Source organism: Canis lupus, chromosome 7 (assembly GCF_048164855.1).
Source record: "Canis lupus baileyi chromosome 7, mCanLup2.hap1, whole genome shotgun sequence".
Classification (NCBI taxonomy): domain Eukaryota; kingdom Metazoa; phylum Chordata; class Mammalia; order Carnivora; family Canidae; genus Canis; species Canis lupus.
The window spans coordinates 28,332,824-28,352,167 of NC_132844.1; the positions used below are offsets into that span (position 1 = coordinate 28,332,824).

Genomic DNA, 19,344 nt, shown 5'->3' on the forward strand with positions numbered 1-19,344 from the left:
CACAGATATCTACAGAACTTTACATCCAAACTCAACTGAATACACATTCTTCTCAAGTGCACATGGAACTTTCTCCAGAATAGACCACATACTGGGTCACAAATCGGGTCTGAACCGATACCAAAAGATTGGGATCGTCCCCTGCATATTCTCAGACCATAATGCCTTGAAATTAGAACTAAATCACAACAAGAAGTTTGGAAGGACCTCAAACACGTGGAGGTTAAGGACCATCCTGCTAAAAGATGAAAGGGTCAACCAGGAAATTAAGGAAGAATTAAAAAGATTCATGGAAACTAATGAGAATGAAGATACAACCGTTCAAAATCTTTGGGATTCAGCAAAAGCAGTCCTAAGGGGGAAATGCATCGCAATACAAGCATCCATTCAAAAACTGGAAAGAACTCAAATACAAAAGCTAACCTTACACATAAAGGAGCTAGAGAAAAAACAGCAAATAGATCCTACACCCAGGAGAAGAGAGAGTTAATAAAGATTCGAGCAGAACTCAATGAAATCGAGACCAGAAGAACTGTGGAACAGATCAACAAAACCAGGAGTTGGTTCTTTGAAAGAATTAATAAGATAGATAAACCATTAGCCAACCTTATTAAAAAGAAGAGAGAGAAGACTCAAATTAATAAAATCATGAATGAGAAAGGAGAGATCACTACCAACATCAAGGAAATACAAACGATTTTAAAAACATATTATGAACAGCTATACGCCAATAAATTAGGCAATCTAGAAGAAATGGACGCATTCCTGGAAAGCCACAAACTACCAAAACTGGAACAGGAAGAAATAGAAAACCTTAACAGGCCAATAACCAGGGAGGAAATTGAAGCAGTCATCAAAAACCTCCCAAGACACAAGAGTCCTGGGCCAGATGGCTTCCCAGGAGAATTTTATCAAACGTTTAAAGAAGAAACCATACCTATTCTCCTAAAGCTGTTTGGAAAGATAGAAAGAGATGGAGTACTTCCAAATTCGTTCTATGAGGCCAGCATCACCTTAATTCCAAAACCAGACAAAGACCCCACCAAAAAGGAGAATTACAGACCAATATCCCTGATGAACATGGATGCAAAAATTCTCAACAAGATACTGGCCAATAGGATCCAACAGTACGTTAAGAAAATTATTCACCATGAACAAGTAGGATTTATCCCCGGGACACAAGGCTGGTTCAACACCCATAGAACAATCAATGTGATTCATCATATCAGCAAGAGAAAAACCAAGAACCATATGATCCTCTCATTGGATGCAGAGAAAGCATTTGACAAAATACAGCATCCATTCCTGATCAAAACTCTTCAGAGTGTAGGGATAGAGGGAACATTCCTCAACATCTTAAAAGCCATCTAGGAAAAGCCCACAGCAAATATCATTCTCAATGGGGAAGCACTGGGAGCCTTTCCCCTAAGATCAGGAACAAGACAGGGATGTCCACTCTCACCACTGCTATTCAACATAGTACTGGAAGTCCTAGCCTCAGCAATCAGACAACAAAAAGACATTAAAGGCATTCAAATTGGCAAAGAAGAAGTCAAACTCTCCCTCTTCGCCGATGACATGATACTCTACATAGAAAACCCAAAAGTGTCCACCCCAAGATTGCTAGAACTCATACAGCAATTTGGTAGCGTGGCAGGATACAAAATCAATTCCCAGAAATCAGTGGCATTTCTATACACTAACAATGAGACTGAAGAAAGAGAAATTAAGGAGTCAATCCCATTTACAATTGCACCCAAAAGCATAAGATACCTAAGAATAAACCTCACCAAAGATGTAAAGGATCTATACCCTCAAAACTATAGAACACTTCTGAAAGAAATTGAGGAAGACACAAAGAGATGGAAAAATATTCCATGCTCATGGATTGGTAGAATTAATATTGTGAAAATGTCAGTGTTACCCAGGGCAATATACACGTTTAATGCAATCCCTATCAAAATACCATGGACTTTCTTCAGAGTTAGAACAAATTATTTTAAGATTTGTGTGGAATCAGAAAAGACCCCGAATAGCCAGGGGAATTTTAAAAAAGAAAACCATATCTGGGGGCATCACAATGCCAGATTTCAGGTTGTACTACTACAAAGGTGTGGTCATCAAGACAGTGTGGTACTGGCACAAAAACAGACACATAGATCAATGGAACAGAATAGAGAACCCAGAAGTGGACCCTGAACTTTATGGTCAACTAATATTCGATAAAGGAGGAAAGACTATCCATTGGAAGAAAGATAGTCTCTTCAATAAATGGTGCTGGGAAAATTGGACATCCACATGCAGAAGAATGAAACTAGACCATTCTCTTTCACCATGCACAAAGATAAACTCAAAATGGATGAAAGATCTAAATGTGAGACAAGATTCCATCAAAATCCTAGAGGAGAACACAGGCAACACCCTTTTTGAACTCGGCCACAGTAACTTCTTGCAAGATACATCCACGAAGGCAAAAGAAACAAAAGCAAAAATGAACTATTGGGACTTCATCAAGATAAGAAGCTTTTGCACAGCAAAGGATACAGTCAACAAAACTCAAAGACAACCTACAGAATGGGAGAAGATATTTGCAAATGACACATCAGATAAAGGGCTAGTTTCCAAGATCTATAAAGAACTTATTATACTCAACACCAAAGAAACAATCCAATCATGAAATGGGCAAAAGACATGAAGAGAAATCTCACAGAGGAAGACATAGACATGGCCAATATGCACATGAGAAAATGCTCCGCATCACTTGCCATCAGGGAAATACAAATCAAAACCACAATGAGATACCACCTCACACCAGTGAGAATGGGGCAAATTAACAAGGCAGGAAACAACAAATGTTGGAGAGGATGCGGAGAAAAGGGAACCCTCTTGCACTGTTGGTGGGAATGTGAACTGGTGCAGCCACTTTGGAAAACTATGTGGAGGTTCCTCAAAGAGTTAAAAATAGACCTGCCCTACGACCCAGCAATTGCACTGCTGGGGATTTACGCCAAAGATACAGATGCAATGAAACGCCGGGACACCTGCACCCCGATGTTTATAGCAGCAATGGCCACAATAGCCAAACTGTGGAAGGAGCCTCGGTGTCCAACGAAAGATGAATGGATAAAGAAGATGTGGTTTATGTATACAATGGAATATTACTCAGCCATTAGAAATGACAAATACCCACCATTTGCTTCAACGTGGATGGAACTGTAGGGTATTATGCTGAGTGAAGTAAGTCAGTCGGAGAAGGACAAACATTATATGTTCTCATTCATGTGGGGAATATAAATATTCCCCACATTTATATTCACTAATATAAATTATAGTGAAATATAAGGGAAGGGAGAAGAAATGTGTGGGAAATATCAGAAAGGGAGACAGAACGTAAAGACTGCTAACTCTGGGAAATGAACTAGGGGTGGTAGAAGGGGAGGAGGGCGGGGGGTGGGAGTGATTGGGTGACGGGCACTGGGGGTTATTCTGTATGTTGGTAAATTGAACACCAATAGAAAAAAAAATTTTTAAAAATGGGCCGATTTAAATGGACATCCTAACGAAAGACAATATACCGATGGCCAATAAGCACATGATGATATGTTTAATATTACCAAACATCAGACAGATGTGTATTGTTAAAACCACAATAAGAGGGATGCCCGCGTGGCTCAGTGATTGTCTGCCTTCAGCTCAGGGCATCATCCGGTAGTCCCAGGATTGAATCCCATGTCGGGGTCCCTGCATGAAGCCTGCTTCTCCCTCTGCTTGTGTCTCTGCCTCTCTCTCTCTCACTGTGTCTCTCATGAATAAATAAATAAAATCTTAAAAAAAAAAACACACAATAAGATAGCATGTGTTTTTTTAGATACCATACACTAAAATTTAAAAGACTAATAATTCAAAGTTGGTGAGGATGCAGGATAAACAAAGTCACACACAACACTGTATGTAAAATGGCACAAATACTTTTGGGGCAAAAAAATCCTGGCATTTTCTTCAAAGTGTGAAACAGTATATTCAAAAGCACAATAATCCAACTAGTAAATATTTGTCTCTACATTAGGCATAGAAATATATACAGAAAACAAGGTGGTATTTTGGTAAAGATTTACTTTTTTGAGGGCATGTAAGCAGAGGGAGGGGCAGAGGTAGAGGGAGACAAGCAGACTCCCCACTGAGCGGGGCTCTGTCCCAGGACCCCAAGATCAGGACCTGAGCCGAAATCAAGATTTGGATGCTTAACTGACTGAGCCACCCCACGTATCCCTAAAATAGTTTTTTTTTTTAAATTAAATATATAGTTACCATATGACCCAGTAATTGAACTTCTAGTTATTCATCCAAGAGAAATTTAAAAATACATGCACAGAAAGATTTGGACATGAATGTTCTGAGGACAGGGACTGTTCTGGGGAACAGCAAGCTTTTCCAAGTGACACCCCATTCTGAGAGCTGAGTGCTTGGGGGAGGGGGAGGAATCAGCTTAACGTGCCCTCTTGGCTTGCCTGGTATGGAGCCACTGCCTCACCGGTAGGATCCCAATCTTGGTGTGTTGCATCCCATGTAGAGCCTCCACACCACGAGTGGTGACTGGGTGACAGAAGAGAAAACCCATTTTTGCATTTTAGATCGCTCTGCCATTGATTTGAGGTCTGCCAAACCGGCAGCCCAGGGTGAAAAGATTCACCGGTAAGAGCAAAGCAGAAAGAAACCAAGAAATTGGGAATGGTTAAGGTTTGCGTTTCCTTCTTGTTACTAGCCAGAATTTTAGATATTATAGACCAGAGTCTGGCTCATCTGGTTCATCATCGATATAGCCCCAAACAGGCCAAGTTTGTATGGCAGAGGTGATGGATCATGGAGGGAGCAGAGCCTTTGTCAGCACAGTGAAGCTGAGCATTCTGGGGTACGAGAGCACCCTATACTCTTCTCACATTCTATCACATTAAGGTAAAAAGTAAGAGGCCACAGCAACATCCTCAAAGAACACAATGATCTTACCTTGGACAAGTTTCTCTCTGTTCTTTGTAGACTGTAGAAGGCGGGATGTTTCTCACTGAATGCAACAGCCTAACACTTGCAAACTTTGAATATGTTACATTAAATGGCAAGAGATTTTGCAGCAGCAAGCATCAGATTTTACAATTGGGAGGTTACTCTGGGTTATGTGGGTGGGCCCAATGGAATCACGTGGGCCCTTAAAAGCAGTGAGCTTCTCCAGCTGGGGCAAAAGATGTAGCAGGAAAACTGGGTGACATTGGGAGCCTGGGAGGGACTGAACCGGCCAGTGCTAGAGGAACCACATAGACAGCATGAGAGGAACGTGGGCAGCTTTTACAAGCAAAGACTAGCCCCTAGCTGACAGCTAGCAAGAAAACAGGGAACTCCATCCCACAACTGCAAGGAACTGAATTCGCCAACAACCTCAACACGCCTAGAAACACAATCTTTTCCAGAGCCTCCAGGGAAGAGCACAATTCAGTGGATGAGCTAATTTCAGCCTGGTGAGGCCTTCAGCAGAGGCCCAGCAGAGGCTCCTTATGCTCAGACTTCTTCTCACCCATAAAACCGTGAAATAATAAATGGGTGTTGTTATAAGCCACTACGTTTGTGTTAATTTGTTCTGGCAGCAATAGAAAACGAAAAAACTTTTTTTTTTTTTTTTAAGAAGCAAGCAAGCAAACAATTCTTAAGCAAAAGTGACTTTGAATATAATCCCCTTTCCTCATTGCAAACATGTGGTGTAGGAGTCTTGGAGTTCTTTGATCAAAAAAAGTTACAAAAAAAAAACAAAAGTTACAATCTATGCCCCTCAGTATAATATGGCTGTCTACAAAGGGAGACTGAAGCTTTATGTAGGGCATTTTCTCTCCAGGGCTTTCTGGAAGACTCAAGAGTGGAGAATGGATTTCAGTGAGATCAAGACTCTAACCAGGATACTGTCCTACTCCAGTTGAGGAATGACAGGGGAGAGTGAGCTAGTGTGTGGAAGTCAGGTTGGAGAGGGAGACATCCATACTGAATGGTTCTGGAAGGGCCGGAGAAGCAGAAGGTAGGTCCCAGTGAATCCAAGAATGCAAGAGGAGAAGGGGACTTGGGAAGAGAAGCCTACAGTGGGAGTTGAAGATGGGAGGCTATGGAACATCCATGTGGCACCAGGAGGTGCCTGGATATTGAAAGGTGAAGCTCGGTGATTCTCAATTAGAGACTCCAATTTGGGAATAATTAACGTATAGGTCCAGAAGATGCTTATGGATTTCCTTTTGCTTTAAAATACAACAAGAGGAATGAGGAAGAGATACATATAAAGAGTGACAAACAGGATTTTGTGCGCTTGAGGTAACTAGAAAAGGACTGGAGAGAAATGAGGTTAGAAAAGATGAGAAAACTGTTGGCTGAGGTGGAATTAATTGGTATATTTACAAATAAACTAAAAAAAAGGTATGCCCTAAAGAGTTCATGATCTCTCTTAGAGAAGAAAAAATAGGTGTTGGGGTGGGGCGGGGCGTGGGGTGGAGAAGGTAGAGAATGTTCCTGTTTGCCTCCAGGGAGCACTGCCAGTCAGGGCAGCTGGATCCTGCTGGGCCCAGTGAATGTCGATGTGGGTAGAAATGGCTGCAAAAGCTGGAGGCACAGGAAATGAGTCCCCCAGGCACCTGCACACGTGCAGCTTCATAAACCGGGAGTGTCATCTCAGGAATATTAATAGTGTGTTCCTCTTGAGTACATCATTCAGTGAAGATTTTAGCTATTTCCAACATCGTTTTCAGGGAATTTGGAGACTTCTCCCACTCCCTTTATTTCTCTGAAAACAGTGCTGCTGTATTGGGTAAGATGGAAAAATCTAAGCTCCTGCAGTAGCCACCTAAGCATTCAAGAGCTTCCTCATGAAATGCTCACTGTGACTTTTCTTGATACCCTTTGCTAAATTCCAATCTGTGAAAGTATTTGAAGGCTGCCTCTAAGCAGCAGGGGCAGACAATAAATTGCCTGCACACCGGGCTTCCTGCTGAACTGCCAGCTGTGGGGAAAGCAGCCAGCCAGGGAAGGTGGCATTTAGGACACAGTGTTCCTCTAGAAAGGCTAAAAAAGAATTAAAATTTAACTCATTCTAAAGCATAAATGATCATTTTAGGTCTTGGGACCAGATGCCACACTTTTGTGATCTTTCCTGACACCTCTAATTTTGGCTAAGAATCAAAATAGTTGTTAAGTTTCTCTCAAACTCTCTGACGCATCTAATGTCTAATCAAAACCGTATATGTGAAATGTCTCCAGGATCTTATATTGTTGCCTTTTAATTCCCTTTAGACGGATATTGTTGCATTTAAACACATTTCTACCACAAGAATTAAAAAGTACCTGAGTACTTTTATTCTACTCTGTATCACTGCCATACACACACACACACACACACACACACACACACAAAATGTTTGGATCACTTAATAAGTTATAACATTCCATGTTTTAATAGTAATACAAGGACATAAATGATCATTTCCTGAGTTAACAGTGCAATGTAAAATTTAATCTGTATTGCTAATAAGACATTGTACGGCATAGAAACGTGATCAAAATGATCATTTACTTTATCATGTCATAAAACACAAGAGCTTACTGTAGAACAGTGATACACTTTAAATGGTAAGGAAGTTTGTGACTCATCACAAAAGACTCCTGTATAGACTTGTTGCCATGATTGATTCCAGGTCAAAGATCAGTAGTAAAATAAGTTATGGTACAAAATAAAGTCAACAAGTCATCTATACTGAAGGAATAGTTGATTTCATTGAAGAAACGGAAACCTGGATTCTAGCTGACCTTTTAGTTGGTATGTACAAAAATGTTCTCTTAAAAAATCCTAAATAATCACAAATTTAGACAAAAACAGTTGAGTAAAGGACAATGACAGCTCTTCATTATGCTGTAAAACTATGGATCTCATCTTTGGAAAAGTTCAGATCCTGCAGCAACCTGAAAAACAAATACAAAGTACGTGATCCTTTGGGAAAATGTTTAAAAGAGGTAAGACCAAAGTTTACCATTATAACCATAGTGCTTTTCCATTTTCCCTGCTTAGTATGTACTTTCTTAAAACAAACAAACAAACAAACAAACAAACAAAAAAAACATTTCTTTAAAAAAAAAGAAATTATCACTTCTAAAAAAACTAACATCATTTCTTAAGATCAAGTATCTAGTCAGTGTTCAAATTTTCAATTGTCTAATAAATACCATAATTATTTTTTTTAAAGATTCCATTTATTTATTCATGAGAGACACAGAGAAAGAGAGAGAGAGAGAGAGAGAGGCAGAGACACAGGCAGAGGGGGGAAAAGCAGGCTCCATGGAGAGAGCCCCACGTGGGACTGGATCCCAGGACTCCGGGATCATGCCCTGAGCCAAAGGCAGACACTCGACCCCTGAGCCACCCAGGTGTCCCTAAACACCATAATTTTAAAGTCAGTTTAATGCCAATTTAAAGTCTACTCATTGTGATTGGGTGATGTCTTTTAGGTATCTTTTGATCTAGAATATCCCTTCTCTCTTTCTCTCTGTCCTGCAATTTCTTTGTTGACAAAACCATATTTTTAAGTGCTGAGAATCCCAGAGTCTTCATTTTGCTGCATCTTTGTGGTATACTTTAATAATATGTCCCCATGCCCTCTTTTATGTTCCTCTGTCCTCTTTTTTTTTTTTTTTTTTAATGTTCCTAGTCCTCTTTTTTCCCACAGTTTAATAATTGGATCCAGAGGCTTTCAAATACAGGTTTGATTCTTTTTTGACAAGACTACTTCATTGGTGGTATTCTTCTGCCAGGAGGCACATAATACTTGACTGCCTCTCTTTCTGGATGCTAACAACCACTGCTGGTCTACATACATTTCCATTAGTTCATTAGTAACTGAAGTTGTGATACTACTATAATTCTTTCTTCATTTTTCAGCTCAGGAATTCTACAGAGAAAAACAAACTTCTGCTATATGCGGTTACCCAGTGGTACAACTCATACAAGACAGAATAAATGCCTGGGTTTCCCCCCCTTTATTCATCAGTTTTCAAAGTAAGGAACTGATCCCCTTAGCATTCTATTTTCATTCTCCCAAACTGAACAAGACAAGCAGAAATACTCTTAAGTATAATTCAATTTGGAAAACACTGAGACTGAAATCTTAGAAGTACCTCTGTTTAAAATGCTGCTGAAAACAGAGAAAGGTAAATTCCATATGATTTTCACTCATGTGGAGTTTAAGAAACAAAATGAACAAACAAAAAAGGAGAAAAAATAGACCTTTGAATACAGAGAACAAAAGGGTGGTTGCCAGAGGGGAGGTAGGTGGGGGGATGGGTGAAATAGATGAAAGGGGTCACAAGTGCACTTATTGTGATGAGCACTAGGTAATGTATAGAAATGCTGAATTATCATATCATATAATGTATATTATATGCGTGAAACTAACAACAGTGTACATTAATTATACTTCATAAAAAATGGTGAAAATAAAAACATTTATTTAGTACTTACTGTATATAGTCACTGTACTAAGCACTTCACATGCCTAAGTATTATTTTTTATTCCCTTGTACAGGTGAGTGCACTAAAGCTTATTAGAAAGGTTAACCGGCTCTAGGATGCCTAATTAGTGATTGCAAGATGACTCTTAAGTGGTAGAATTGGGATTCAAACTCAAATTAGAAGCTTCTACACATACATACATATTCAAAGTACCAGTATGGTACAGGAGTCAGAGGGCCAACCTGGTGTAGCTGTCACACCTCTCGCTGCCTGGATTCATCCTACCTTTCCAGCCATACGTGCTGCCCCTCACTGGCGAGTGGCTTCATTTTGACCACGCTAGTCTAGATTTTTGAATACTTGCATCCTCCATGTGTTTATTTGGTCCTCTGCCTACCCTGCCCTTCTCTGCCTCAGACTGGCAATGTTTTTGCCATCATTCAAAGAACAGGTCTTGGGCAGCCTGGTTGGCTCAGTGGTTTAGCGCCACCTTTGGCCCAGGTCGTGATCCCAGAGTCCCGGGATCGAGTCCCACATCAGGCTCCCTGCATGGAGCCTGCTTCTCCCTCTGCCTGTGTCTCTGCTGCGCTCTCCCTCTCTCTCTCTCTCTCTGTGTGTGTCTCTCATGAATAAATAAATAAAAATCTTTTAAAAAAATTAAATAAAAATAAATAAAGAACAGGTCTTCCTGACCATGCAGCTCCTCTCTCTCCCAATACACAGCCCAAGGTAAAAGTAAATTGCCTCTTCCTGAATTTTCATGACACTTTTCTTTTACTTTTCATAAGAGTGCTTATGATATTCTGAGTCATATTTTAGTTATCAGTGTATGCATCTGTTTCCACCACTAGACAGTGTCAGCTTCAAAAGCAGAGACTGTTTTATTGATCTCTGTAATAAACAAGTGGGTATTTAGTAGATGAAAGCACCTTTACTACACAAATAATTATCTTGCTCTTTATCTGTATTAAAATAAAATCCATTTCGGAGTCCTTCTCTGTTACCATATCATATAAATTTAACAAAATTTCACCAAATATGGAGAATATGTTTGAAATGTTTATATATATGCAGCAGACATGAGATTAACATGAGATTAACCTTGGAGGGCCTTAAGGAGTGGGCATCACAGAGTCACTTTTCAGGATAGCAAAAACTGTGACATATTAAGAGACCCATGTAACTGCCAAGTAAGAGATACACAACATCCATTAAGATGGTCAAGGCAAAAAAAAAATCAAAGAAACAAGAGTCCTAAATTAGGTGTCACAAGGGCAGATGCTATGAATTGCAAGTATAGGCACTCTTTAGAGATGATGTGGATTCGGTTCCACACCACTGCAATAAAATATTACAACAGGGCAAGTCAAATGAATTTTTTGTTTTCCAGTGGATATAAAAGTTATATTTACACTATACTCTAGTTCAGTAATTGTGCAATAGCATTACGTATAAAAAATGTATATACTTTAATTAAAAAACATTTGATGGCTAAAAAAATGCTAACCACCATCTAAGCTCTCACCAAGTTGTAGTCACTGATCACAGATCATCATAACAATAATGAAGAAGTGTGAAATAGTGTGAGAATTACCAAACTGAGACACAAAGTGAGAAAATGCCATTGGGAAAATATGGACTTGCACAATGCAAGGTTGCCACCAACCTTCAATATGTAAAAAATATAAAAAAATAAAAAAGCAACATCTACAAAACACAATCAAGGAAAGAGCAATAAAATGAAGAATGCTGTGAATCAGGCTAAATCTCACAAGGCAACTCCATGTAGCATGTTTGAAGGTGAGCAAAAGCAGACATCCCTATATAATGATCAGTAATACTCCTGAGTGGGATCCCTGGGTGGCACAGCGGTTTGGCGCCTGCCTTTGGCCCAGGGCGCGATCCTGGAGACCCGGGATCGAATCCCACATCGGGCTCCCGGTGCATGGAGCCTGCTTCTCCCTCTGCCTGTGTCTCTGCCTCTCTCTCTCTCTCTCTGTGACTATCATGAATAAATAAATAAAATCTTTAAAAAAAAAAAAAAAAAAGTAATACTCCTGAGTAATTCTAGGCAAGGCAATTAATGCAGGACAGAAAGATTAGTGCTAAGGTAAAGCTGAGAAACTAAAGCTGTAGAGATTACAGTCAATATTAAAATGTGACCTTCTATTCAGTTCCGCACACAGAGGCTCCGGTGTGTAAGGAAGTGTGCTAAGCCTTGGAATGAGAATGAGAATGGAATGAGAATGAGAATGAAGAGCCCACAAACAGCCCACCATTCACAGGAGAAAACAACCCATTTCTTTAGGAGGCTGGACCAGGGATTCATCCTCACTCAGGTAACTGTGCTAAGTGGCCTTAAAGACAGTCTCTTTCAATGCTGAAGACTACAAGATTCCCATCATGTAAAAGGATTATTATGCTGCGATCTATAAAGGAAGCATTAAGATTATATTATTATTATTTACTGGCAGTGCCAGTAAAATAGAAGAATGTATCTTTTAGCTTTTTTCTTTTTTAAAAATTATTTTACTTCAAACCACACTGTTAGTCTTCACTATCATTTTAATAGTTATGTTTTAGCTTTGAAAGATTAAAAGTTTAAATCATAATATTTTTTAAAATTTAAGTTGAGAGTACTTAAACAAAAGAGTATTTTTCTGAAGGTATTAAAATCCAGAAATACACTTAAATTTAATTAAAATACTTTTTAAATACAACATGGAGAGAAACACTTCTCAATGTCTTTATCTATTGAGGTCAATCTTTTTCTAAATTAATTCAATTAAAAAACAAAATAGCAAAAAAAAAAAAAAAAAAAAAAAAAGCAAGAGAGAAAACTATCCAGAAAATGAGAAAATGTTAGGTTCAGTCATGTATCAAATAAGGATGAACAGGGCATTTAAGGCAGTTGTATTTTAAAATCACCTAGCCACCCAATCACAGCGACATTTAACAAAATATTTTAAAGTTTCACTTTAGATTTAAATCAGAGCAAGATGAATTTTAAATAAGACGAACACTACCACTGATATTTCATTATCCATAGTCAACTCCTAGTCTTTGCTTATTTATGTCCTAGTCTCTCCTTCTGTCTTGCCATCTGGCTTTCAACTGCTGGAATTTACTAGCTTTTGTCTAATTGCAGAGAATGAAGAAAAGTCGAAAGCTACAGTGAGATGAACAATGCTTATTAATTACCATATGTTAGAAAGCTTTGGTGGAAGAAAAGTGGAAGAAAAGAATCCAATGTCCCACATAAGACTGTGGCACCAAACCCATGAATCTGTATCCACACTGCCGGTCATTAGCAGAGATCATCATTCACATCTAACCCCATGCATAATCCTGGCCTCCAACCTCTCACCTGCATGAAAGTTAAAAACTTTACTATCTTCTTAGGCTGTACCAGACTATTACAGTGTAAGTTTGTATGAATGGGAAGAACAGATAGCTAAGGCTATTGCTTTTCATGGAAGATTTTCATTTCACAGTGTTGGGTTTTCTTTTCCCTAACACATTGCTACTCACCTTATTCCTTGTTCTGTGAATGGTGTTGGGCCACAGATGCAGATGAGGACTTTGGATCTGTCTAAACTCCTTTTCAGAAATTCAGAAAGAAGACCTGGTGAAATGTGTCCCTGCTTGCCATTCCACTCAGAAGTAGGTGCTGAGAGAACAAATTCAACCTGGAATCTAAAGAAAAGAAACATTTTTTAAAAGTCTATTATTTTAAACATATTATTAGTATGTTTCAAGTTCATGAAAATGTTTTCTTTTGTTCCCTTTGAGAACAATTTAATACCTGAAGATTGATACACTGGCTAGAAAAGCACCAGAAGAGATTGTAAGCAAAAATTTAACAAAACCATATAGGTAACTCCATATTTACTAAGGATCAGCTTTTGCTACGGATAAGAAGAGTAATCTGGCATTATTTACTGAGTTCCAAGGGATCTCAGAGAACTCCACATTTCTATTAATAATCTGCTTGTATAAATCACAGTTCAGAGCAATTACCAAAGACATGTGCATTTTAATCTCCGACCTGAGCTTCTCCAAGGAGTTCCAGACCCCAGAGAGCCAATTTGACTACTTACTATTGCTGTCTCACTCACTTCAACCTCAACTTGTGATCTCCCTACCCTACACTTGATGTTCTCCTTGTGAATGGCACCATGGAACTTGGTTGCAAAGGCCAGGAGCCTGGGATTTATCTTCAGGATCTTTCTCTGCCTCACCTCCCATATGGACAACCTCACCAAGTCCTAGCTCCTAACTAGGTGTCTAGTTGTCTCAGTCTTCAGATGCTGCCCATCCTTGTTCTTCCTATAATGTTTCTATCATGCCCTACTCTTCGGTTCTCAGCTCAAGCATCATTTCCACAGGGGGAAGCACTGCAGGCCCATCAGTCCTCTGATATATGGGTTGGAGAAATGTCTTCCTTTCCCTTTTCTTCAGCTTGTAAATATGTGGTCATCATGACGATTATTCTACTGACGTCTGCCTTCCCTGCTAGATCATAAGGAGAAATGTCTTCCTTTCCCTTTTCTTCAGCTTGTAAATATATGTGGTCATCAAGACGATTATTCTACTGACGTCTGCCTTCCCTGCTAGATCATAAGCCCCATGAGAGCAAGGGCCATGTTTGCTGTGGCTGTCACTACATCCCTAGTGGCCAACCCACAGGAGGCACTCAAATACTAAGAAATGAAACGTATGAAAGAAAAAGTAAGAATTAAGATGAGAAAGAAGAACATCAAACTAAATCTCACAATGTAACTACAGGCAAATTTTTCCCAGATTTCTGTCATGTTAAGTGAACTGCTGGTAAAGGATCATAGTAAATTACAAACTTTCTCCAATGTAGCAAACACAATTAATTCTTACCATTTTTTTATAGCATCAGATCAAAATATTTTCTACATTTTTCCGGGGAATAACTGAGGTATTTTCTCAAGACTAGCAGAAATTAATCATCCATTCATGTCAATCTTAAGAAAGAGCAGAAATAAACATTTTCTCTTGTGAAGGGGCCTGGGGAGCCAAATAACAGAAACAAGATGTGGCTGGTGCTGCTGCCCTCACATTGCTGTGCTGCAGCTGAGATGAAGTTCCCCGAAACTGATGAGCACAAAGCAGCACATACCAACTCAGAGTGCCTGCCAGGGGTGAGAGAACCAGTCCTAGCTCTCACCCAGACCCCAGCCTCTCGGGCTTATTTGTCCATTTAGAACAAGGTGGAAGAGCCATATAATCTCTATAGAAATTCTGATTTTATATTTAAAAGCCCTACAGAGTTATGTTCTATTTCTTACCTTTGAGGCTCCCATGTAGTTTTAGCAGCAATACAATCTACTCTATATAAAACAATTTCCCCAAATACTTTCACTGATTTTTTCCTTGCTAGCATTTAAAATGAAGATAGTTTTGGATAACTTTAGCTAATTTCAGAATGTCATATTTGTCTACTGCTCCAAGAGGGCAGAATCCTTGTCTGCTTTATTTAGTACTGTATCCAGGCTTGGCTTGAGGTAAGTGTGCAAAAATGCTTGATGAATGACTAAAGAAATGTATTTACAAAGAAGGCATACTGGCCAAAACTAAAAAAGAACAAAGTCATGTTGGCATCTATGAAATCACATTAAAAAATCTACATGAATTCGTAAGTACATTTTTCTGGGAAGACCTTTCATTGGATTATCAAAGGAGACCCAAAAGCAGCTGCAGAACTACTATCTTAAGACATTTCCAATTACAAAGAGACAACTAGATAAAAGACAGCAACTGTCTTGTTAAATTAAACATAAAAATGTATCTTCTCTGGCTCTATTTCCAACAAGTCTGTCACTGGAATAAAACTACTAAGAAATATAAACCAATACTGGTATCCCTCTCATCTGAAAAAAAAAATCGTAATTTTCCTTTATACCGAGATGTTTAAGAGAAAAAAAACAAACCTAGTCATTGGCAAACTTTCTGCAGACATCTACTAACGGGTAGTAAATAACTATGATCCTAACATAAACAGTGTGAACGTCTTATGCATTTCATATTTGTTCACACACTGCCTGGTCCCCTGGCCATAACTTTTGGGCACTCAATGGAAAACGTGAACAGTCACCTGAATGCAATTTTTATGTGTATTGTAAAGAGGCTGATGTGCTGCTTTACAGGAACCCCTTTACAGGAACTAAAAGAGCTTAAACTGGAATAGGAACAATACCAAGTTAAGACTCAAGAATACTTTTAAAAAAGGATTCCTTCTTACCATATCAAGATATAGATGGTTACTATGGAATCCTCTCTTCTGGATTATTTTGAAAGAAGACCAACTTAGTATCTGAAATAATTAGAGCTTTGAGGCATAAGGGTAAATGTCCTAAAATTCCTTTCTGCCCTATGATTTCAAAATGCAGGAAAGGACCAGAAGTCTTGAAAATGTTACCTGAAAACAAATTTAGATAATCCATAAAGTGAAATCGACATAAAAAGAGAGTGAGAAAAAAAGATCTGCTTCTGGGGAATGCCTGTATTGTCTAAATGTCAATGGAAGTAAATAAGCTTGTGGAAAAAATTATTTTAGAGGAGACTGATAATGATCTGAGATGAAAAATCTTGAAATATAAATATATTTATTCAGTCTCAATCCTATGCAGAGCCTGCAGTCATCCAACAACCCATTCCCTCCCCTCCAGCCAATCTGCTTCCAAAAACTACTTCCTTCACATTTCTTAGACACGTCCCCTACCTTCCTATATTTACTGCCACAACTACACATCAAGCCCTTAGACCTCTTGTATAAGTAAAAGACTGCTCTAATACCACGAACCCTAATCTATCTGACACATCATTGCTATATTAGTTCTCCTAAAAACCCCAATCCCATCTTACAACTTATTGTTTACAAAGCCTCTGTGATTTGGCACTGCCTAGAGAAAAGTATTTCAGGGTATTTGGGGCCTAGATTTCTATAGATAAAGAAAAATACTAAAAAAAAAATAATAATAAATAAAAATAAATTTAAAAAATAAAGAAAAATACTAGATGATATAGTATTTGTCTTTCTCTAAGTGACTTATTTTGCCTACCATTATACCCTCTAGATCCATCCATGTTGTTGCAAGTGGCAAAATTTCATTCTTTTTTATGGCTGAATAATACCATATGATTTCACTCATACATGGAATTTAAGAAACAAAACAAATGAGGAAAGAAAAAAAGAGGAGAAAGAGAGATGAACCAAGAAGTTTGTCTTAACTACAGAGAACAAATGGATGGTTACCAGAGGGGAGATGGGTAGGGGGGTGGGGAAAATAGGTGGTGGGGATTAAGAGTACACTTATCACGTTGAGCACTGAGTAATGTACACAATTGGTGAATCACTATATTGTACATCTGAAACTAATACAACACAGTAGGTTAACTATACTGGAATCAAAATGAAAAACAATAAAAAGAAAAAGAAAAAAGCTAGAAACAGCAGGAAGACTTGCTATATGCTCACAGGAAAATAGCTCACAAAATAAATAGCTAGGGGCTAAAATTTCTAACATATACATATTATGTAAACGTATATCAAAATAAATCTGATGGAACACTATTAGTCTTCCAGATATTAGTGGTAATCCACAAGAAAAAGCTAACCTATCAAATGAATTTGGGACTACTGGGTTAAGAAAAGTTATAAATAGATTTCAAAATTTCTCAGAACCTTGAACATGCTAATTTCACAGCAAACCTTCAAAGAGGTGATATGGTACACATTGTTTCTCAAACTTATTCATTCACAGAGCCCTTTAGAGGGGATTCCATGAATATTTCAAAAAATACATTTCAAGAAACCCCAAATGAGGAACATCTGGGAGGAACAGAGTGTTTCAGGCTCCATGTTAGGGGCCCATATCCTGAGCACAGCATAGGCTAGAGAAAGAGAAAGGGGTTTGGGCACATTTTCAATTTACTTGTGCCTCTGAGGTCATCAGCTTTTGCTATCTCAATTGGACTGAAACACTGCTAGTCCTAATGCGGACACCAGAGTACAGAAACATAGCCAGTCATTACCTAGAGAGCCTGTTGGTAATAAAGGGAGATGAGCTTCCCATGTTCTTGGAGCTTCCCATATCCACTTCATAGATACTTATTTAATATATGAATTACACTTAAGGTCTCTCATTCCCTGATTTTAACCTATTCTGTTTCTTTGGCTGATAGTGATCTAAAAGATGATTAGAAGTGATCACCAACCACTAAGATTCCTTCTAATATAATCAATGGTTTTGTTTTTTGCAAAATTATTTCACATTTTTCTCCATTAGGCTCTGTATAGAGTTCAACAAAATTGGACTGTGCTCTTTTGGTAAATCACTCAACATACTGGTCCTCATGTTTTTTTAAAAGATTTTTATTTATTCATTTGAGAGATAGGGCGAGTGAGCACAACCCAGGGGGAAGGGCAGAGGGAGAGAAAAAAAAAGCATAGTCCCCGCTAAACAGGGGACTGTAAACAATGATGATGAAGCAGGGTTCCATCCCAGGACCCCAGGATCATAACCTGAGCTGGAGGCAGATGCTTAACTGACTGAGCCATCCAGGCGCCCTTGGCCCTCATGGCTTTTTGCTCCTAAATTCCTATTACCCAAATTACTTTTCCTGTTCACAGAAATGCTAATTGCTTCCCAAAGCCCAGTTCAAAAACCCCTTCTTCCCTGAAGCTTTGCCAACCCCGCACTCACAAAAACACTCTTTCCTCTTCCTAGACCTAACAGGATTTGTTCATCTCAACGCACAGACTTCACAGTTACTGCTGACCTTCAGAACTTCTCCACCATGAGGGTATCCTTACTCACTCTTTCCCAACATTAAGCACATTTTGCAAATAGTGAGCACACAAATACCTGAAGTGGTGCACGTGATCCATTGGTGCACATAACAGGGTACACAATCCCCTGTCCATTGTGGCCCACTTCTTTGCCGCTTGGGATTCCTTTCCCTCTTTCCCTTTTGCCCTAAATGTTAACCTCATCCTTTCTAAAGGAAAAATAATGACCCAACATATTAAATGTGTAGGGTATAATATTCTGTGCTGGGTACTTTCTAGAGGCTATTTGTCAAAATGTTACCAATGGCCTTGGTATTCTTTGACCTTATGATTCTTCTGCTGAATTTTTACCCTGCACAGAGAGGTACAGAACAACTTCTAATCACTATGCCCACCAGCGGGGGATTGGCTAAATACGTCATGGTATGCTTACATGACTGAATATAATGTAGCTATGAAAACTCATAGTATAGTGCAGGTTTTCCCAACTAGCACTACTGGCATTTGGGGATGGATATTTCTTTGTTGCGAAAGGCTGTCCTGTGTACTGTAGGATGTTAGCAGCATTCCTGGCCTCTACCAACCAGATGCCCTCAGTTGTGGTGATAAAAAAATGTTTTCAGACATAAATGCCTGTGAAGTCATGGGGATTAGGGTGAAGAGTTGACGTCACAGACAAAAATTACTCCAGATTGAGAACCACTGGTTTAAAGTATTCTATACACAGAATAGGTGTAATACACTAAGTAGAAAATGTAGTTATAAAATGTATAGTTAGTATGACTACATTATTTAAAAAATATGAAACAAAAAAGATGAGTATGCATAAGAGCATGCGTGTTGGGATCCCTGGGTGGCACAGCAGTTTAGCGCCTGCCTTTGGCCCAGGGCGCAATCCTGGAGACCCGGGATCGAATCCCACGTTGGGCTCCCTGCATGGAGCCTGCTTCTCCCTCTGCCTATGTCTCTGCCTCTCTCTCTCTCTGTCTCTCTCTGTGAC

At 39.0% G+C, this 19,344-nt stretch overlaps 2 protein-coding genes across 3 annotated transcripts in view; both read right to left on the reverse strand.

Moving 5' to 3' along the window:
- The window catches only part of MRAP2 (melanocortin 2 receptor accessory protein 2), a 123,591-nt gene extending 118,505 nt beyond the window's left edge, over positions 1-5,086 (reverse strand). The window contains exon 1 of the mRNA XM_072832179.1: positions 5,005-5,086. The gene's annotated coding sequence lies outside the window, so the exon portion shown is untranslated. The remainder of the gene's footprint in view (positions 1-5,004) is intronic.
- Positions 5,087-7,452: 2,366 nt separating this feature from the next.
- CYB5R4 (cytochrome b5 reductase 4) overlaps positions 7,453-19,344 on the reverse strand; it is a 76,929-nt gene continuing 65,037 nt past the window's right edge. For both annotated transcript variants that reach the window (XM_072832199.1, XM_072832200.1), the window contains exons 15-16: positions 13,055-13,219; positions 7,453-7,980 (exon numbers count right to left, since the gene is read on the reverse strand). In XM_072832199.1, the coding sequence (XP_072688300.1) occupies positions 7,926-7,980; positions 13,055-13,219 (220 nt within the window). In that variant the 3' untranslated portion in view covers positions 7,453-7,925. The remainder of the gene's footprint in view (positions 7,981-13,054; positions 13,220-19,344) is intronic.